General features: G+C 43.9%; 1 protein-coding gene across 1 annotated transcript in view; it reads left to right on the forward strand.

Annotated features, from left to right (window-relative positions):
• The window catches only part of MINDY4B (MINDY family member 4B), a 117,682-nt gene that overhangs the window by 64,434 nt on the left and 30,221 nt on the right, over positions 1 to 23,027 (forward strand). Inside the window, exon 8 of the mRNA XM_077292949.1 lies at positions 4,385 to 4,450. Within this exon, the coding sequence (XP_077149064.1) occupies positions 4,385 to 4,450 (66 nt within the window). The remainder of the gene's footprint in view (positions 1 to 4,384; positions 4,451 to 23,027) is intronic.

Raw genomic sequence — 23,027 nt, forward strand, 5'->3', positions numbered from 1 at the left:
TTTTGCATTGCTTTATTCTGAGAGCTATAACCTTTTTATTTTTCAACTGATTTTTCATCTTTTTGATCATGTTTGATTTCACTTTTTGTTGGTTTTAATGGTGTTCACTGAAAGGGTTAACTAGTTGGACAGTTTTATAGGTCGGGTAGTTCCGGATTCGGAAATTCCAAATACTGTCAAATATTTTCCATTAAAATACTTATTGATGGAACAATATATACCGTACATACTCGAGTATAAGCTGAGATTTTCAGCCCATTTTTTTGGGCTGAAAGTCCCCCTCTCGGCTTATACTCAAGTCATACCCAGGGGTCGGCAGGGGAGGGGGAGCGGGGGCTGTCTAATTATACTCCCTGCTCCTGGCACGGTCCCTGCAGGTCCCTGGCTCCCCGGCACCCCAGCTTCTTCCTGTACTGAGCGGTCACATGGTACAGCTCATTACAGTAATGAATATGCGGCTCCACCTCCCATAGGGGTGGAGCCGCATATTCATTACTGTAATGAGCGGTAACGGTGACCGCTCAGTACAGGAAGAAGCTGGGGTGCCGGGGAAGCAGGGACTGCACAGCGCCAGGAGCAGGTGAGTATAATGGGGAGGGAAGCGCAGCGCTGCGCGATATTCACCTGCTTCTCGTTCTGGGCGCCGCTCCGTCTGCATCGTCTTCTGCACTGACGCTCAGGTCAAACGTGGTGACGTGGTTAGTGGACGCCCTCTGCCTGATCGTCAGTGCAGAAGACGCTGAAGATGGAGCGGTGCCGGAACGAAGTCAGGTGAATATTGAAAGTGCCGGGGGCCTGAGCGACGGAGAGGTGAGTATGTGATTTTTCTTTATCGCAGCAACAGCAAATGGGGCAAGTGTCTGTATGGAGCATCTTATGGGGCCATAACGTTTGTGCAGCACTATATGGGGCAAGTGTCTGTATGGGGCCATAATCAACGTTTGTGCAGCACTATATGGGGCAAGTGTCTGTATGGAGCATCTTATGGGGCCATAACGTTTGTGCAGCACTATATGGGGCAAGTGTCTGTATGGGGCCATAATCAATGTTTGTGCAGCACTATATGGGGCAAGTGTCTGTATGGGGCCATAATCAACGTTTGTGCAGCACTATATGGGGCAAGTGTCTGTATGGAGCATCTTATGGGGCCATAACGTTTGTGCAGCACTATATGGGGCAAGTGTCTGTATGGGGCCATAATCAATGTTTGTGCAGCACTATATGGGGCAAGTGTCTGTATGGGGCCATAATCAACGTTTGTGCAGCACTATATGGGGCAAATATCTTTATGGAGCATCTTATGGGGCCATAATCAACGTTTGGGCAGCACTATATGGGGCAAATATCTTTATGGAGCATCTTATGGGGCCATAATTAACGTTTGTGTAGCATTATATGGGGCAAATGTGTCTATGGAGCATCTTATGGGGACATTATTGACCTTTTTTCAGGATTATATGGGGCATATTTTAATATGGAGCATCTTATGGGGCCATCATAAACTTTATGGAGCAAAAACACTTAACCTACTGATGTCTCAATTCATTTTACTTTATTGGTATCTATTTTTACTTTTGACATTTACCGGTAGCTGCTGCATTTCCCACCCTAGGCTTATACTCGAGTCATTAACTTTTCTCAGATTTTTGTGGCAAAATTAGGGGGGTCGGCTTATACTCGGGTCGGCTTATACTCGAGTATATACGGTATATATATTTTTATTTTATTTTTTATATTTTTAAATGTTTTATTTTTTTTACTTAGTCCCACTATGGTACTTTGAGTTTCACAGCTGTGATCACAGTTATAAAGCATAGCAATGTAATAGCATTGCTATGCTTTATATACTGTCAGTGCTGCACTGACACAAGTTAGTTAGATTTTGCACTTTGCATGATCTAACTAATAGCTTGCTAGCCCTGGTGACCTAGATGTTGACATCTGGTCACCATGGCAATGATCGGCCACTTGAGACATCTCGGGGGCACTGATCGGAGGGCAGAGGGAGCCCCCTCCCTCCGCCTGCCTCCTAAATGTTGCGATCGATATCAATTGCAGCATTTAGAGGGTAAAACTGCCAGGAGCGCTACGGGCACGGCTCCTGGCAGTGAGTGCAGGGTGTCAGTTGTCATTTCAGCTGAACACCTGGTGGCGTTCGCATGCACACAGCTCCTGTGCGCTAAAATAGCATGGACGTATCCATACGTCGAGGGTCAGGAAGTACTTCCCAACCTGGAAGTATAAATAAGTCTAAGGTCATGAAGGGGATAATGACGCTGTCAGAGTTTGGCGGTGGCATTTAACAGGTTGCGAGTATCTTTCATTGGCAAAAAAATAGTGCACCTCCAATAATGATATGAGCCATGTTTCCTGATTTTTAACATATGCAATCATAGAAACCAGAAGCTTCTCAATCACAGATACTAAGCTACATAACCAACCGGACTCTCATTCCCCCGGCTGTGGCTCCTGTGCTACTCATCATCATTGGATGTATATTCCAAATATTGATTTTTTTTATTGCTGCTTAGGTGGAACTTCACTTCAAGGGAGTGTATCACCAGAAAATGGCCTGTTGCTTAAATCAAGTTATTGTGTTACACGTACAATAGGTAATTTTCTGGTGACACTTGACCTTTAAAGGAATTGTCCTGAACTGAATTACTAAATTTCTCCTTAAGATCACACAAACCATATTTTTTAATTAGAATCATTGCTATGTTTTTTCACTACTTTTGGACTGTCCATAGACTATAAAGGTCCATGTGGTCCACTCTTATTCCTGCACTGACGCTCTAAAATAAAAATGCAGTCTAAGAAACTTTCAGAAGATTGTAAAAGGAAGGAAGGAAGTAGGCTGCCACCCAGAGAGAGGATAGAAATGTATTGTTTATTATGTTGGTATATGTTTATTACCATGTTTACAGTCTCCATCTCTCTATACATAGTACAGAACCAGCGCTTGTGTATGTAGATTAGGAAGAACTTACCTTGCTTCCTCCTCCAGACCCAGTGATCATGTGATGACTGGGTATAAGGAGGGAAAAGGAGCCGCTGGGTCCTATGAAATCCTGGAAGTTCTGCTATACAGCCAGCAGGCTGAAAGTTACCTGAAGACATTATACCAGTCCCAGTTACAAAAGGAAAAAATAAAATAGTTAAAGAAAGCTTGAATAAAAAAATAAAAAGAGACACCACCAGTCTAAGGCTATGTGCACACGTCAGGATTTCTAGCAGAAATTTTCCTGACAAAATCCGGACATTTCTGCCAGAAATCCGCATGCGGTTTTTTTTTTTGTGTTTTTTGCTCGTTTTTTACTCGTTTTTTGTGCGGTTTTTTTTTTGCTGATTTTTTGCGGAATTTTTGCGTTTTTCTCCTGACACTCCAAATTCATGGGAAATCCGCAAAAAATCCGCAAAAATAATGAACATGTTGCTTCTTTTTCCGGATTGCATTTTTTTTTTTTTTTTGCGGAAAAAAACGCAACATTTGCACAAAAAATGCAGAATGCATTCTAAATGATAGGATGCATAATGTATGCGATTTTTATGCGGTATTATAGCATTTTTATCGGGGAATTCCGCAAAAAAAAACCGCAAAAAATCCTGAAGAAATCCTGACGTGTGCACATACCCTAATTCTCTGTTTCTATCTATTTCTATTGGAAAAAATATGTCCAATATGGAAAAATAAATTCTACAGAATAGAGAAGACGATTTGAAATGTTTTTAAGTCTTTTGTGGTTATAAAAAATGAGAAAAATGACAAAAAAATGAATCCCCGTGTGTTTTTAAAAAAAGAGGCAAAAATTATTTGATTATCCAAAAATGAACTCATTTTAGAACTGTTAAAAGCGTGTATACAATAAAACCTAAAAATGTGTCAGAAGGAGGAGAAGTGACCGGGTAGCAAACTCTAGCTTTTAAGGAGTCCTTGCAAAGGAAAACAAACACCAGGGGGCGCCATAACAAGTCTGTAACAGCAAAATCCAGATGTAGAAGCAATTTTTGTTAACAACTTTTCAATTGGAATAAATGATGTTTTACATGATCTAACAGGTAAATGTAATTTGTATTCATGGGACAACAGTCTTAATGCTATCAGTTGTGAGATATCAGTTTCTGTATTGTGTAAATTACTACCCAAAAGATAGTGCAGCCCTATATTGTACATGCAATATTGGAAGTCCTTTTGAAGAATTAATGGATCTTTCCTTTACGGCATGTGTCTAAATTGTAATAGAAAAATAAATAAAACAAAAGAAGGTATGATTGCTATACACAACAAATGGAACATAAGACAGTAAATGAGTAAATGATTATTACATATTAGAGCGATATTTTATTGTATTACGCTTAACCACATTTCTTTTTCCATTGACAGCTCCAGTTATTTGAGTTTGTAGAAAAAGACAGATTGGAAAAATTCATTTGTGCCCACATACACTGCGTGAGTCTGAATACGTGTTATTTTTCATTTTTATAGCTGATTACCTGCAATAGAAACTCTTCTTTAAGCCTTATGCTTATGACTCTGCGTTGCACAGGGGTTCACAGGGTTTATGACTCTGCATTCAGCTCTATCTATTTTGCCATACATGCCATCCTAATGAGATCATTAATGGGTTGCACTAAGTATATAGTTTATCAGCTATCATTAGGATAGAAAACCAGACTATTGGCACCATACCAATCCTCAAATCTTTGCAGAGTCCCATCTGAGAGAAGTGGAATTAGAGCATGTGCACCATCGCTCCATTCATTCCCTGTGAGACCGCCGGAAATTACATAACACCGTACTCAGTTCTCTCAGGCAGTCCAATAAGGAATGAAAGGGGTGAAGGTGTGTGTGCCCGACCTCTACTCCATTCAGACTCTGCAGAGACCTATTGTCGGAATCAGTGGGGTTTCAGCAATCAGAACCCTGGAAATTAATAATCAGTTCCTTTAATTTTCACATGTTGCATATGATGATAGCATCCATTAGTTACTTGTTTGGGGAGTCATTTAGTGGGTGCAAATAGTGCCTGAGCCGCTACTACTCTTCTGAGCATTGAAAAGATGAACTAGTTCTTTGTTACTGGCAGTAAGTTTCCCCTACCCTGCTATCTGTTGAGCACTACGTCAGAGTTTCTGTCGGAATCCCTAATAAACTATATTCTAGATGAAACTCTGACAGAACCCTGATGAAAACCTTCAGAACAAAATAGGAAATAGATTTATAACTGTATTTATTGAGCCATACAGTGACAAACAGAATGGATATCTTCTATCCACTGATGAGCACCTGGACAGATAGAGGCCAGAAGGGCCAAAACCTTGGCATGTAATCTGTCTCATAAGGGTTTGGCATGAGATCTGTCTCATAAGGGTTTGGCATGTGATCTGTCTCATAAGGGTTTTGGCACCTAATCTGTCTCATAAGAAATTGGCATGTGATCTGTCTCATAAGGGTTTGGCACATAATCTGTCTCATAAGAGTTTGGCATGTGATCTGTCTCATAAGGGTTTGGCATGTGATCTGTCTCATAAGGGTTTGGCACGTAATCTGTCTCATAAGGGTTTGGCATGTATTCTGTCTCATAAGGGTTTGGCATGTGATCTGTCTCATAAGGGTTTGGCATGTGATCTGTCTCATAAGGGTTTGGCACGTAATCTGTCTCATAAGGGTTTGGCATGTATTCTGTCTCATAAGGGTTTGGCATGTGATCTGTCTCATAAGGGTTTGGCATGTTACATAGTTACATAGTTAGTAAGGCCGAAAAAAGACATTTGTCCATCCAGTTCAGCCTATATTCCATCATAATAAATCCCCAGATCTACGTCCTTCTACAGAACCTAATAATTGTATGATACAATATTGTTCTGCTCCAGGAAGACATCCAGGCCTCTCTTGAACCCCTCAACTGAGTTCGCCATCACCACCTCCTCAGGCAAGCAATTCCAGATTCTCACTGCCCTAACAGTAAAGAATCCTCTTCTATTTTGGTGGAAAAACCTTCTCTCCTCCAGACGCAAAGAATGCCCCCTTGTGCCCGTCACCTTCCTTGGTATAAACAGATCCTCAGCGAGATATTTGTATTGTCCCCTTATATACTTATACATGGTTATTAGATCGCCCCTCAGTCGTCTTTTTTCTAGACTAAATAATCCTAATTTCGCTAATCTATCTGGGTATTGTAGTTTTCCCATCCCCTTTATTAATTTTGTTGCCCTCCTTTGTACTCTCTCTAGTTCCATTATATCCTTCTTGAGCACCGGTGCCCAAAACTGGACACAGTACTCCATGTGCGGTCTAACTAGGGATTTGTACAGAGGCAGTATAATGCTCTCATCATGTGTATCCAGACCTCTTTTAATGCACCCCATGATCCTGTTTGCCTTGGCAGCTGCTGCCTGGCACTGGCTGCTCCAGGTAAGTTTATCATTAACTAGGATCCCCAAGTCCTTCTCCCTGTCAGATTTACCCAGTGGTTTCCCGTTCAGTGTGTAATGGTGACATTGATTCCTTCTTCCCATGTGTATAACCTTACATTTATCATTGTTAAACCTCATCTGCCACCTTTCAGCCCAAGTTTCCAACTTATCCAGATCCATCTGTAGCAGAATACTATCTTCTCTTGTATTAACTGCTTTACATAGTTTTGTATCATCTGCAAATATCAATATTTTACTGTGTAAACCTTCTACCAGATCATTAATGAATATGTTGAAGAGAGCAGGTCCCAATACCGACCCCTGTGGTACCCCACTGGTCACAGTGACCCAGTTAGAGACTATACCATTTATAACCACCCTCTGCTTTCTATCACTAAGCCAGTTACTAACCCATTTACACACATTTTCCCCCAGACCAAGCATTCTCATTTTGTGTACCAACCTCTTGTGCGGCACGGTATCAAATGCTTTGGAGAAATCGAGATATACCACGTCCAATGACTCACCGTGGTCCAGCCTATAGCTTACCTCTTCATAAAAACTGATTAGATTGGTTTGACAGGAGCGATTTCTCATAAACCCATGCTGATATGGAGTTAAACAGTTATTCTCATTGAGATAATCCAGAATAACATCCTTCAGAAACCCTTCAAATATTTTACCAACAGTAGAGGTTAGACCTACTGGCCTATAATTTCCAGGTTCACTTTTAGAGCCCTTTTAGAGCCCTGTGATCTGTCTCATAAGGGTTTGGCATGTGATCTGTCTCATAAGGGTATGGCACGTAATCTGTCTCATAAGGGTTTGGCACGTAATCTGTCTCATAAGAGTTTGGCATGTGATCTGTCTCATAAGGGTTTGGCATGTGATCTGTCTCATAAGGGTTTTGGCACCTAATCTGTCTCATAAGAAATTGGCATGCAATCTGTCTCATAAGAGTTTGGCATGTAATCTGTCTCATAAGAGTTTGGCATGTAATCTGTCTCATAAGGGTTTGGCATGTGATCTGTCTCATAAGGGTTTGGCATGTAATCTGTCTCATAAGGGTGTGGGATGTGATCTGTCTCATAAGGGTTTGGCGCATAATCTGTCTCATAAGAAATTGGCACGTAATCTGTCTCATAAGAGTTTGGCACGTAATCTGTCTCATAAGGGTTTGGCACGTAATCTGTCTCATAAGGGTTTGGCACGTAATCTGTCTCATAAGGGTTTGGCATGTGATCTGTCTCATAAGGGTTTTGGCACCTAATCTGTCTCATAAGAAATTGGCATGCAATCTGTCTCATAAGAGTTTGGCATGTAATCTGTCTCATAAGAGTTTGGCATGTAATCTGTCTCATAAGGGTTTGGCATGTGATCTGTCTCATAAGGGTTTGGCATGTAATCTGTCTCATAAGGGTGTGGGATGTGATCTGTCTCATAAGGGTTTGGCGCATAATCTGTCTCATAAGAAATTGGCACGTAATCTGTCTCATAAGAGTTTGGCACGTAATCTGTCTCATAAGGGTTTGGCACGTAATCTGTCTCATAAGGGTTTGGAATGTGATCTGTCTCATAAGGGTTTGGCATGTGATCTGTCTCATAAGGGTTTGGCACATAATCTGTCTCATAAGGGTTTGGCATGTAATCTGTCTCATAAGGGTTTGGCATGTGATCTGTCTCATAAGGGTTTTGGCACCTAATCTGTCTCATAAGAAATTGGCACGTAATCTGTCTCATAAGAGTTTGGCATGTAATCTGTCTCATAAGGGTTTGGCACGTAATCTGTCTCATAAGGGTTTGGAATGTGATCTGTCACATAAGGGTTTGGCACGTAATCTGTCTCATAAGAGTTGGGTCAATAAATAGTTATTGCAAATGTATTACCTATTTTGTGCCAAAGTTTTATTTCTAGAAGTGGTTAGTCTATTTTTCCTTCTGGGCGCTCATTTCGGGGTAGTGCGGACCATCTTATTTACTACTGAGTGCCCAGATGAAGCCATTCTTTTTATGAAGCCAATGGAGTCATGGTGCAGTTTTCTCTGCATACTCTATTCAGTTGAATGAAGCCGTCAAAGTCACCGTGGACAATGTGTGGCCTCCGGTAAGGCAGAATTAGTCTTTTTCAGAACTTGGACATTTTTGTGCATGTCTGAGAAAAACGAATTCTGCCACTGCGGAGGCCACACATTGTCCACGGTGACACTGACGGCTTCATTCAACTGAATACAGTATGCAGAGAAAACGGACAAAAATCTCAGGCACTAATGCAATAAAGGTTTATTAGTTATTTAAAATAAGGGGTTAAATGAATCTATAGAATGTAAGTCCGCAAGGACAGGGTCCTCTCCCCTCTGTACCAGTCTGTCCCTGTAAACCTGCTTACTGTAAACGATATCTATAACCCTGTATGTAACCACTTCTCATGTACAGCACCATGGAATTAAGGGTGCTATATAAATGAATAATAATAATAATAACAATAATAATCTATTCAAGAAGTGCTAATGCCTGAGGTTTTTTATAATTTTCCTCTGCCTACTGCATACCATACATCCACGCGGTTATTACATTATATGTTCAGCTCTGATTTTTTTTGTTAAACCAGTTTCACTCTAGTGGATAGCTCCGTTACGGCTCGGTCAGGGTTCCCTTGGCGGGGAGCGCACATTAGTGTGAACCCAGGCTTAGAGGTTAGGAAATGCCTGAGCATCAAGCAGCTACTCTAGAGCAGTGCTGCCACCTGATGGCCAGAATTGGGAACAAAAACTTTTTTTTAATAATTGCAATTTTTATTGAAAGATTTTCATATTTAACAAAAACAAATTTGAGATAAGCAAGGGATATACAAATTACAATGAAAACAGGGTAAATCAGCTTTATAGTATAGATGTAACGTATTATAGTGATATTCAAATTATATATATACTAGCTGTACTACCCGGCTTCGCCCGGGTTAATGACTGCTGTTAGCAAAATAGAATGTGTTAACAAAAATTTATTCTGCACACAAAAACCACAAAACAAATAGATAGAAATGTAATTATTAAAAGGCAAAAACTAAGCTAATAGAAGCATTTCACAACATATATTAGCTTTGTTATACTGAGAATGTCTTTGTTGCCTATATTAACCTATCAGAGCTCAGGTTAATTAAATGTAGCAAAATAGAAGCTGAGCTGTGATTGTTTGCTATTGGCAGCCTGATAAATCCCCAGCCAACAGGAAGCCCACCCCCTGGCAGTATATATTAGCTCACACATACACATAATAGACAGGTCATGTGACTGACAGCTGCCGTATTTCCTATATGGTACATTTGTTGCTCTTGTAGTTTGTCTGCTTATTAATCAGATTTTTATTTTTGAAGGACAATACCAGACTTGTGTGTGTTTTAGGGTGAGTTTCATGTGTCAAGTTGTGTGTGTTGAGTTGCGTGTGGCGACATGCATGTAGCGACTTTTGTGAGATGAGTTTTGTGTGGTGACATGCGTGTAGCAACATTTTGTGTGTCGAGTTGCATGTGACAGGTTAGTGTAGCAAGTTGTGTGCAGCAAGATTTGTGCATGGCGAGTTTTGCGCGTGGCGAGTTTTATGTGTGGTGCGTTTTGAGTATGTGCAAGTTTTATGTGAGGCAACTTTTGCATGTGGTGCAACTTTTGTACATGTGGCAATTTTTCTGTGTGTGCAAGTTTTGCATGAGGTGAGTTTTCCATGAGGTGAGTTTTGCACGTGTGGCGAGTTTTGCGTGAGCCTAGTTTTGCATATGGCGAGTTTTGCATGTAGCGAGTTTTGCGCGTTGCGAGTTTTGAGTGGTGACTTTTGTGTTTCGACTTTTATGTGGCGAGGTTGGTGTGTGTGTGGTGAAATGTGTGCTGAGGGTGGTATATGTGTTCAAGCACGTGGTAGTGTGTGACGCATTTTGTGTTTGTGTTCACATCCCAGTGTGTGGTGAGTATCCCATGTCGGGGCCCCACCTTAGCAACTGTACAGTATATACTCTTTGGCGCCATCACTCTCATTCTTTAAGTCCCCCTTGTTCACATCTGGCAGCTGTTAATTTGCCTCCAACACTTTTCCTTTCATATTTTCCCCATTATGTAGATAGGGGCAAAAATGTTTGGTGAATTGGAAAGCGCGGGGTTAAAATTTCACCTCACAACATAGCCTATGACGCTCTCGGGGTCCAGACGTGTGACTGTGCAAATTTTTGTGCCTGTAGCTGCGACGCCTCCAACACTTTTCCTTTCACTTTTTCCCCATTATGTAGATAGGGGCAAAATTGTTTGGTGAATTGGAAAGCGCGGGGTTATATATTAGATATATATATATATATATATATATATATATATATATATATATATTATATAAAGCTGAATGTGTGTACGTATGTATGTATGTATGTGTGTATGTCCGGGATTGGCATCTGAACCGTCGCAGCTACAGGCACAAAATTTTGCACAGTCACACGTCTGGACCCCGAGAGCGTCATAGGCTATGTTGTGAGGTGAAATTTTAACCCCGCTCTTTCCAATTCACCAAACAATTTTGCCCCTATCTACATAATGGGGAAAAAGTGAAAGGAAAAGTGTTGGAGGCGTCGCAGCTACAGGCACAAAAATTTGCACAGTCACACGTCTGGACCCCGAGAGCGTCATAGGCTATGTTGTGAGGTGAAATTTTAACCCCGCGCTTTCCAATTCACCAAACAATTTTGCCCCTATCTACATAATGGGGAAAAAATGAAAGGAAAAGTGTTGGAGGCAAATCAACAGCTGCCAGATGTGAACAAGGGGGACTTAAAGAATGAGAGCGATGGCGCCAAAGAGTATATACTGTACAGTTGCTAAGGTGGGGCCCCAACATGCGATAATCACCACACCACCACGGGGATATGAACACACACACAAAATGCGCCACACACTACCACGTGCTCGAACACATATACCACCCTCAGCGCACATTTCACCACACATACACCAACCTCACCACATAAAAGTAGAAACACAAAAGTCGCCGCTCAAAACTCGCCACGCGCAAAAATCTCCACATGCAAAATTCGCCACACGTGCAAAACTCACCTCATGGAAAACTCGCCACACGCAAAACTTGCACACGCAGAAAAATTGCCACACGCAGAAAAATTGCCACATGCACAAAAGTTGCAACACATGCAAAAGTTGCCTCACACAAAACTTGCACATACTCAAAAGGCACCACACATAAAACTCGCCACGCGCAAAACTCGCCATGCGCAAAACTTGCTGCACACAACTTGCTACACTAACCTGTCACATGCAACTCGACACACAAAAAGTTGCTACACGCATGTCGCCACAAAAAACTCATCTCACAAAAGTCGCTACATGCATGTCGCCACACGCAACTCAACACACACAACTTGACACACAAAACTCGCCCTAAAACACACACAAGTCTGGTATTATCCTTCAAAAATAAAAATCTGATTAATAAGCAGACAAACTACAAGAGCAACAAATGTACCATATAGGAATCCGGCAGCTGTCAGTCACATGACCTGTCTATTATGTGTATGTGTGAGCTAATATATACTGCCAGGGGGAGGGCTTACTGTTGGCTGGGGATTTATCAGGCTGCCATTTTAGCTTACAAATACTGAGGTAAAAATACTGACCAAATAACGTGTGAACGAGGGCTAATACAGGAGGAGATGACATACAGTTATATACTATATACAGGAGGAGATGACACACAGGTATATACTATTTACAGGGGAGATGACACACATATATACTATATACAGGTGGAGATGACACACAGATATATACTATATACAGGAGAGATGACACACAGGTATATACTATATAGAGGAGGAGATGACATACAGGTACATACTACATACAGGAGGAGATTACATACAGGTATATACTATATACAGGAGGAGATGACACACAGGTATATACTATATACAGGAGCAGATTACCTACAGGTATATAGTATATACAGGAGGAGATGACATACAGGTATATGTGTCATGATTCTCAATGGCGAGAGAACATAGCCCAGCATATATGAGAACTAGCTCTTGGAAGATGGAAACTATACTGACCATGAACTAAACCTGCCGCACAACTAGAAGTGGCCGGGTAGCATGCCTACGTTTTTTAACCCTAGATGCCCAGCGCCAGCCGGAGAACTACCTAATCCTAGCAGAGGAAAAGACAGTCCTGGCTCACCTCTAGAGAAATTTTCCCAAAAGGCAGACAGAGGCCCCCACATATATTGGCGGTGATTTTAGATGAAATGACAAACGTAGTATGAAAATAGGTTTAGCAAAATCGAGGTCCGCTTTCTAGATAGCAGGAAGACAGAAAGGACACTTTCATGGTCAGCAGAAAACCCTATCAAAACACCATCCAGAAATTCCTTTAAGACTCTAGCATTAACTCATAACACCAGAGTGGCAATTTCCGATCACAAGAGCTTTCCAGACACAGTAACGAAACAGCAGCTGTGAACAGGAACAAAATGCAAAAACACACAAGGACAAAAGTCCAACTTAGCTGGGAGTTGTCTAGTAGCAGGAACAAGCACAGAAGGCTTCTGATTACATTGTTGACCGGCAAGAAACTGACAGAGGAGCAAGGTTATATAGCGACTCCCACATCCTGATAGGAGCAGGTGAACAGAGGGGATGATGCACACAAGTGTTATGACCCCAATGGCGAGGGTCTCAGAGGAACGTGGAAGTCTGCAGAATACAAAAATCCAGCTCATAGGGCAGTGGTAACTGGGTTGACCATATATCTACTCCTAACGCCAACACTAGAAGTAGCCGGGGATCATTCCTACGTTGATTCTAGATGACACGCGCCAGCCGGAGAATCTAGCTACCCCTAGTAGAGGAAAACAAAGACCTTTCTTGCCTCCAGAGAAGGGGACCCCAAAGCTGGATAGAAGCCCCCCACAAATAATGACGGTGAGGTAAGAGGAAATGACAAACACAGAAATGAACCAGGTTTAGCACAGAGAGGCCCGCTTACTAATAGCAGAATAAAGAAAGGTAACTTATATGGTCAACAAAAACCCTATCAAAATCCACACTGGAAATTCAAGAACCCCCGAACCGTCTAACGGTCCGGGGGGAGAACACCAGCCCCCCTAGAGCTTCCAGCAAAGGTCAGGATATAGATTTGGAACAAGCTGGACAAAAATACAAAACCAAAACAAATAGCAAAAAGCAAAAGGCAGACTTAGCTGATATAACTGGAACCAGGATCAGTAGACAAGAGCACAGCAGACTAGCTCTGATAACTACGTTGCCAGGCATAGAACTGAAGGTCCAGGGAGCTTATAGCAACACCCCTAACTAACGACCCAGGTGCGGATAAAAGGAATGACAGAAAAACCAGAGTCAAAAAACTAGTAACCACTAGAGGGAGCAAAAAGCAAATTCACAACAGTACCCCCCCCTTAGTGAGGGGTCACCGAACCCTCACCACGACCACCAGGGCGATCAGGATGAGCGGCATGAAAGGCACGAACTAAATCGGCCGCATGAACATCAGAGGCGACCACCCAGGAATTATCCTCCTGACCATAGCCCTTCCACTTGACCAGGTACTGAAGCCTCCGCCTGGAGAGGCGAGAATCCAAGATCTTCTCCACCACGTACTCCAACTCGCCCTCAACCAACACCGGAGCAGGAGGCTCAGCAGAAGGAACTACAGGCACAATGTACCGCCGCAACAAGGACCTATGAAATACATTGTGAATAGCAAACGACACAGGAAGATCCAGACGAAAAGATACAGGATTAAGGATTTCCAATATCTTGTAAGGCCCAATAAAACGAGGTTTAAATTTGGGAGAGGAGACCTTCATAGGAACAAAGCGGGAAGAAAGCCATACCAAATCCCCAACGCGTAGTCGGGGACCCACACCGCGGCGGCGGTTGGCAAAGCGCTGAGCCTTCTCCTGTGACAACTTCAAGTTGTCCACCACATGATTCCAGATCTGCTGCAACCTATCCACCACAGAATCCACCCCAGGACAGTCAGAAGGCTCCACATGACCCGAAGAAAAACGAGGATGGAAACCAGAGTTGCAGAAAAAAGGCGAAACCAAGGTGGCGGAACTAGCCCGATTATTAAGGGCAAACTCAGCCAACGGCAAGAATGTCACCCAATCGTCCTGATCAGCAGAGACAAAACACCTCAAATAAGCCTCCAAAGTCTGATTAGTTCGCTCCGTCTGTCCATTAGTCTGAGGATGGAAAGCAGACGAAAACGATAAATCAATGCCCATCCTACTACAAAAGGATCGCCAGAACCTGGAAACGAACTGGGATCCTCTGTCTGACACAATATTCTCAGGGATGCCGTGCAAACGAACCACGTTCTGAAAAAACACAGGAACCAGATCGGAAGAGGAAGGCAGCTTAGGCAAAGGAACCAAATGGACCATCTTGGAAAAGCGATCACATATCACCCAGATAACGGACATGCCCTGAGATAGCGGAAGATCAGAAATGAAATCCATGGAGATATGTGTCCAAGGTCTCTTCGGGACAGGCAAGGGCAAGAGCAAACCGCTGGCACGAGAACAGCAAGGCTTAGCTCGAGCACAAGTCCCACAGGACTGCACAAATGACCGCACATCCCTTGACAAGGAAGGCCACCAAAAGGACCTGGCCACCAGATCTCTGGTGCCAAAAATTCCCGGGTGACCTGCCAACACCGAGGAATGAACCTCGGAAATGACTCTGCTGGTCCACTTATCCGGGACAAACAGTCTGTCAGGTGGACAAGACTCAGGCCTATCAGCCTGAAATCTCTGCAACACACGTCGCAGATCCGGAGGAATAGCTGACAAGATAACTCCATCTTTAAGAATACCAACAGGATCAGCGACTCCAGGAGCATCAGGCACAAAGCTCCTAGAAAGAGCATCGGCCTTCACATTCTTTGAACCTGGTAAATACGAGACAACAAAATCAAAGCGGGAGAAAAACAATGACCAGCGGGCCTGTCTCGGATTAAGGCGTTTAGCAGACTCGAGATACATCAGATTTTTGTGATCAGTCAAGACCACCACACGATGCTTAGCACCCTCGAGCCAATGACGCCACTCCTCAAATGCCCATTTCATGGCCAACAACTCCCGATTGCCCACATCATAATTTCGCTCGGCAGGCGAAAACTTCCTAGAGAAAAAGGCACAAGGTTTCATAACAGAGCAACCAGGGCCTCTCTGCGACAAAACGGCCCCTGCCCCAATCTCCGAAGCATCCACCTCAACCTGAAAGGGAAGTGAGACGTCAGGCTGGCACAAAACAGGCGCCGAAGTAAACCGGCGTTTCAACTCCTGGAAAGCCTCCACGGCAGCAGGAGCCCAGTTAGCTACATCGGAGCCCTTCTTGGTCATATCCGTCAAAGGTTTCACAATGCTAGAAAAATTAGCGATAAAACGACGGTAGAAGTTAGCGAAGCCCAAGAACTTCTGAAGACTCTTAACTGATGAGGGCTGAGTCCAATCAAGAATAGCTTGGACCTTGACTGGGTCCATCTCCACAGCAGAAGGGGAAAAAATGAACCCCAAAAAGGGAACCTTCTGTACACCAAAGAGACACTTTGAGCCCTTGACAAACAAAGAATTTTCACGCAAAATTTTAAAGACCAACCTGACCTGCTCCACATGCGAATCCCAATTATCAGAAAAAACCAAAATATCATCCAGATAAACAATCAAAAATTTATCCAGATACTTCCGGAAAATGTCATGCATAAAGGACTGAAAAACTGAAGGCGCATTGGAGAGCCCAAAAGGCATCACCAAGTACTCAAAATGACCTTCGGGCGTATTGAATGCGGTTTTCCATTCATCACCTTGCTTAATGCGCACAAGGTTGTACGCACCACGAAGGTCTATCTTGGTGAACCACTTGGCACCCTTAATCCGGGCAAACAAGTCAGACAACAGCGGTAAAGGATACTGAAACTTGACAGTGATCTTATTTAAAAGCCGATAATCAATACAAGGTCTCAAAGATCCGTCCTTTTTTGCCACAAAAAAGAATCCCGCACCAAGAGGGGAAGAAGACGGACGAATATGTCCTTTCTCCAGAGACTCCTTGATATATGAACGCATAGCGGTATGTTCAGGTACCGACAGATTAAACAGTCTTCCCTTAGGAAATTTACTGCCTGGGATCAAATCTATAGCACAGTCACAGTCCCTATGAGGAGGCAGTGCACTGGACTCAGACTCACTGAAGACATCCTGATAATCAGACAAATACTCCGGAACTTCCGAAGGCGTAGAGGAAGCAATAGACACAGGCAGGGAATCCCCATGAATACCACGACAGCCCCAACTTGAGACTGACATAGCCTTCCAGTCCAGGACTGGATTATGGGTCTGTAACCATGGCAGCCCTAAAACAACCAAATCATGCATTTTATGTAAAACCAGGAAACGTATCACCTCGCGGTGTTCAGGAGTCATGCACATGGTAACCTGTGTCCAATACTGCGGTTTATTTGCTGCCAATGGTGTAGCATCAATACCCCTAAGAGGAATAGGATTTTCTAATGGTTCAAGAGTAAAACCACAGCTCTTAGCAAATGAGAGATCCATGAGACTCAGGGCAGCACCTGAATCTACAAACGCCATGACAGGGTAAGATGACAGTGAGCAAATCAAAGTTACAGACAGAATAAATTTAGGTTGCAAATTACCAACGGTGACAGGACTAACAACCTTAGCTATACGTTTAGAGCATGCTGAGATAACATGTGTAGAATCACCACAGTAGTAGCACAAGCCATTCCGGCGTCTATGAATTTTCCGCTCATTTCTAGTCAGGATTCTATCACATTGCATTAAATCAGGTGTCTGTTCAGACAACACCATGAGGGAATTTGCGGTTTTTCTATCACATTGCACCGAATTAGGTGTCTGTTCAGACAACACCATGAGGGAATTTGCGGTTTTGCGCTCCCGCAACCGCCGGTCAATTTGAATAGCCAGTGCCATAGTATCATTCAGACCTGTGGGAATGGGAAAACCCACCATAACATTCTTAATGGCTTCAGAAAGGCCATTTCTAAAATTAGCGGCCAGTGCACACTCGTTCCAATGTGTCAGCACGGACCATTTCCGAAATTTTTGGCAATACACTTCAGCCTCGTCCTGCCCCTGAGACATAGCCAGCAAGGCCTTTTCTGCCTGAATCTCAAGATTGGGTTCCTCATAAAGTAAACCGAGCGCCAGAAAAAACGCATCAAGATCAGCCAATGCCGGATCTCCTGGCGCCAGCGAAAAAGCCCAATCCTGAGGGTCGCCCCGTAAGAACGAAATAACAATTTTTACTTGCTGAGCAGAATCTCCAGATGAACAGGGTCTCAGGGACAAAAACAATTTACAATTATTCACGAAATTCCTAAACTTAAACCTGTCTCCGGAAAACAGTTCAGGAATCGGTATTTTAGGTTCTGACCTAGGATTTCTGATAACATAATCTTGTATGCCCTGCACACGAGTAGCCAGCTGGTCCACACTTGTAATCAAGGTCTGGACATTCATGTCTGCAGCAAGCATAGCCACTCTGAGGTAAAGGGGAAAAAGAAAAAAAAAACTCAGAATCTTCTTTCTTATAATCCCTCTTCTGCAATGCATTAAACATTTAATACTGGCCTGGCAAACTGTTATGACCCCAATGGCGAGGGTCTCAGAGGAACGTGGAAGTCTGCAGAATACAAAAATCCAGCTCATAGGGCAGTGGTAACTGGGTTGACCATATATCTACTCCTAACGCCAACACTAGAAGTAGCCGGGGATCATTCCTACGTTGATTCTAGATGACACGCGCCAGCCGGAGAATCTAGCTACCCCTAGTAGAGGAAAACAAAGACCTTTCTTGCCTCCAGAGAAGGGGACCCCAAAGCTGGATAGAAGCCCCCCACAAATAATGACGGTGAGGTAAGAGGAAATGACAAACACAGAAATGAACCAGGTTTAGCACAGAGAGGCCCGCTTACTAATAGCAGAATAAAGAAAGGTAACTTATATGGTCAACAAAAACCCTATCAAAATCCACACTGGAAATTCAAGAACCCCCGAACCGTCTAACGGTCCGGGGGGAGAACACCAGCCCCCCTAGAGCTTCCAGCAAAGGTCAGGATATAGATTTGGAACAAGCTGGACAAAAATACAAAACCAAAACAAATAGCAAAAAGCAAAAGGCAGACTTAGCTGATATAACTGGAACCAGGATCAGTAGACAAGAGCACAGCAGACTAGCTCTGATAACTACGTTGCCAGGCATAGAACTGAAGGTCCAGGGAGCTTATAGCAACACCCCTAACTAACGACCCAGGTGCGGATAAAAGGAATGACAGAAAAACCAGAGTCAAAAAACTAGTAACCACTAGAGGGAGCAAAAAAGCAAATTCACAACACACAAGTTCAATTCCACAAGTGGCCACCGGGGGAGCCCAGAATCCAATTTCACAACAGTACCCCCCCCTCAAGGAGGGGGCACCGAACCCTCACCAGAACCACCAGGGCGATCAGGATGAGCCCTATGAAAGGCACGGACAAGATCGGAGGCATGAACATCAGAGGCAGTGACCCAAGAATTATCCTCCTGACCGTATCCCTTCCATTTGACCAGATACTGGAGTCTCCGTCTGGAAACACGAGAGTCTAAGATCTTTTCCACAACGTACTCCAACTCACCCTCAACCAACACCGGAGCAGGAGGCTCAACGGAAGGCACAACCGGTACCTCATACCTGCGCAACAATGACCGATGAAAAACATTATGAATCGAAAAGGATGCAGGGAGGTCCAAACGGAAGGACACAGGGTTAAGAATCTCCAATATCTTGTACGGGCCGATGAACCGAGGCTTAAACTTAGGAGAAGAAACCCTCATAGGGACAAAACGAGAAGACAACCACACCAAGTCCCCAACACAAAGCCGAGGACCAACACGACGACGGCGGTTGGCAAAAAGCTGAGTCTTCTCCTGGGACAACTTCAAATTGTCCACCACCTGCCCCCAAATCTGATGCAACCTCTCCACCACAGCATCCACTCCAGGACAATCCGAAGATTCCACTTGACCGGAGGAAAATCGAGGATGAAACCCCAAATTACAGAAAAACGGGGACACCAAGGTGGCAGAGCTGGCCCGATTATTGAGGGCGAACTCCGCCAAAGGCAGAAAAGCAACCCAATCATCCTGATCCGCAGACACAAAACACCTCAAATATGTCTCCAAGGTCTGATTAGTCCGCTCGGTCTGGCCATTAGTCTGAGGATGGAAAGCAGACGAAAAAGACAAATCTATGCCCATCCTAGCACAGAATGCCCGCCAAAATCTAGACACGAATTGGGTCCCTCTGTCAGAAACGATATTCTCAGGAATACCATGCAAACGAACAACATTTTGAAAAAACAGAGGAACCAACTCGGAAGAAGAAGGCAACTTAGGCAAGGGAACCAGATGGACCATCTTAGAGAAACGGTCACACACCACCCAGATGACAGACATCTTCTGAGAAACAGGCAGATCCGAAATAAAATCCATCGAGATGTGCGTCCAAGGCCTCTTCGGGATAGGCAAGGGCAACAACAATCCACTAGCCCGAGAACAACAAGGCTTGGCCCGAGCACAAACGTCACAAGACTGCACAAAGCCTCGCACATCTCGTGACAGGGAAGGCCACCAGAAGGACCTTGCCACCAAATCCCTGGTACCAAAGATTCCAGGATGACCTGCCAACGCAGAAGAATGAACCTCAGAGATGACTCTACTGGTCCAATCATCAGGAACAAACAGTCTACCAGGTGGGCAACGATCAGGTCTATCCGCCTGAAACTCCTGCAAGGCCCGCCGCAGGTCTGGAGAAATGGCAGACAATATCACTCCATCTTTATGGATACCTGTGGGCTCAGAATTACCAGGGGAGTCAGGCTCAAAACTCCTAGAAAGGGCATCCGCCTTAACATTCTTAGAACCCGGTAGGTACGACACCACAAAATTAAACCGAGAGAAAAACAACGACCAGCGCGCCTGTCTAGGATTCAGGCGCCTGGCAGACTCAAGGTAAATTAAATTTTTGTGGTCAGTCAATACCACCACCTGATGTCTGGCCCCCTCAAGCCAGTGACGCCACTCCTCAAAAGCCCACTTCATGGCCAAAAGCTCCCGATTCCCAATATCATAATTCCGCTCGGCGGGCGAAAATTTACGGGAAAAAAAAGCACAAGGTCTCATCACGGAGCAGTCGGAACTTCTCTGCGACAACACCGCCCCAGCTCCGATTTCAGAAGCGTCGACCTCAACCTGAAAAGGAAGAGCAACATCAGGCTGACGCAACACTGGGGCGGAAGAAAAGCGGCGCTTGAGCTCCCGAAAGGCCTCCACAGCATCAGGGGACCAATCAGCAACATCCGCACCCTTCTTAGTCAAATCAGTCAATGGTTTTACAACATCAGAAAAACCAGCAATAAATCGACGATAAAAGTTAGCAAAGCCCAAAAATTTCTGAAGACTCTTAAGAGAAGAGGGTTGCGTCCAATCACCAATAGCCTGAACCTTGACAGGATCCATCTCGATGGAAGAGGGGGAAAAAATGTATCCCAAGAAAGAAATCCTTTGAACCCCAAAAACACACTTAGAACCCTTCACACACAAGGAATTAGACCGCAAAACCTGAAAAACCCTCCTGACCTGCTGGACATGAGAGTCCCAGTCATCCGAAAAAATCAGAATATCATCCAGATAAACAATCATAAATTTATCCAAATAATCGCGGAAAATGTCATGCATAAAGGACTGGAAGACTGAAGGGGCATTTGAAAGACCAAAAGGCATCACCAAATACTCAAAATGGCCCTCGGGCGTATTAAATGCGGTTTTCCACTCATCCCCCTGCTTGATTCGCACCAAATTATACGCCCCACGGAGATCAATCTTAGAGAACCACTTGGCCCCCTTTATACGAGCAAACAAATCAGTAAGCAGTGGTAACGGATATTGATATTTAACCGTGATTTTATTCAAAAGTCGATAATCAATACACGGCCTCAAAGAGCCGTCTTTCTTAGACACAAAGAAAAAACCGGCTCCTAAGGGAGATGACGAAGGACGAATATGTCCCTTTTCCAAGGACTCCTTTATATATTCTCGCATAGCAGCGTGTTCAGGCACAGACAGATTAAATAAACGACCCTTAGGGTATTTACTACCCGGAATCAAGTCTATGGCACAATCGCACTCCCGGTGCGGAGGTAGTGAACCAACCTTGGGTTCTTCAAAAACGTCATGAAAGTCAGACAAGAATTCAGGAATCTCAGAGGGAATAGATGATGAAATGGAAACCAAAGGTACGTCCCCATGAGTTCCTTTACATCCCCAGCTTAACACAGACATAGCTCTCCAGTCGAGGACTGGGTTATGAGATTGCAGCCATGGCAATCCCAGCACCAAAACATCATGTAGATTATACAGCACCAGAAAGCGAATAACCTCCTGGTGATCCGGATTAACACGCATAGTCACTTGTGTCCAGTATTGTGGTTTATTACTAGCCAATGGGGTGGAGTCAATCCCTTTCAGAGGTATCGGAGCCTCCAGTGGCTCCAAATCATACCCACAGCGTTTGGCAAAGGACCAATCCATAAGACTCAAAGCAGCGCCAGAGTCGACATAGGCGTCCGCGGTAATAGATGACAAAGAACAAATCAGGGTCACAGATAGAATAAACTTAGACTGTAAAGTGCTAATTGAAACAGACTTGTCAGGCTTCTTAGTACGCTTAAAGCATGCTGATATAACATGAGTTGAATCACCACAATAGAAGCACAACCCATTTTTTCGTCTAAAATTCTGCCGCTCGCTTCTGGACAGAATTCTATCACATTGCATATTTTCTGGCGTTTTCTCAGTAGACACCGCCAAATGGTGCACAGGTTTGCGCTCCCGCAGACGCCTATCGATCTGAATAGCCATCGTCATGGACTTATTCAGACTCGCAGGCACAGGGAACCCCACCATAACATCCTTAATGGCATCAGAGAGACCTTCTCTGAAAATCGCCGCCAGGGCGCACTCATTCCACTGAGTAAGCACAGACCATTTGCGGAATTTTTGGCAGTATATTTCAGCTTCATCTTGCCCCTGAGACAAGGACATCAAGGCCTTTTCCGCCTGAAGCTCTAAATGAGGTTCCTCATAAAGCAACCCCAAGGCCAGAAAAAACGCATCCACATTGAGCAACGCAGGATCCCCTGGTGCCAATGCAAAAGCCCAGTCTTGAGGGTCGCCCCGGAGCAAGGAAATTACAATCCTGACCTGCTGTGCAGGGTCTCCGGCAGAGCGAGACTTCAGGGACAAAAACAATTTGCAATTATTTTTAAAATTTTGAAAGTGAGATCTATTCCCCGAGAAGAATTCAGGCAAAGGAATTCTAGGCTCAGACATAGGTGCATGAACAACAAAATCTTGCAAATTTTGTACCTTTGTGGCGAGATTATTCAAACCTGTAGCTACACTCTGAAGATCCATTTGAAACAGGTGAACACAGAGCCATTCAAGGATTAGAAGGAGAGAAAGA

The sequence above is a fragment of the Ranitomeya variabilis genome, chromosome 2 (assembly GCF_051348905.1).
Source record: "Ranitomeya variabilis isolate aRanVar5 chromosome 2, aRanVar5.hap1, whole genome shotgun sequence".
NCBI classification, from domain to species: Eukaryota; Metazoa; Chordata; class Amphibia; order Anura; family Dendrobatidae; genus Ranitomeya; species Ranitomeya variabilis.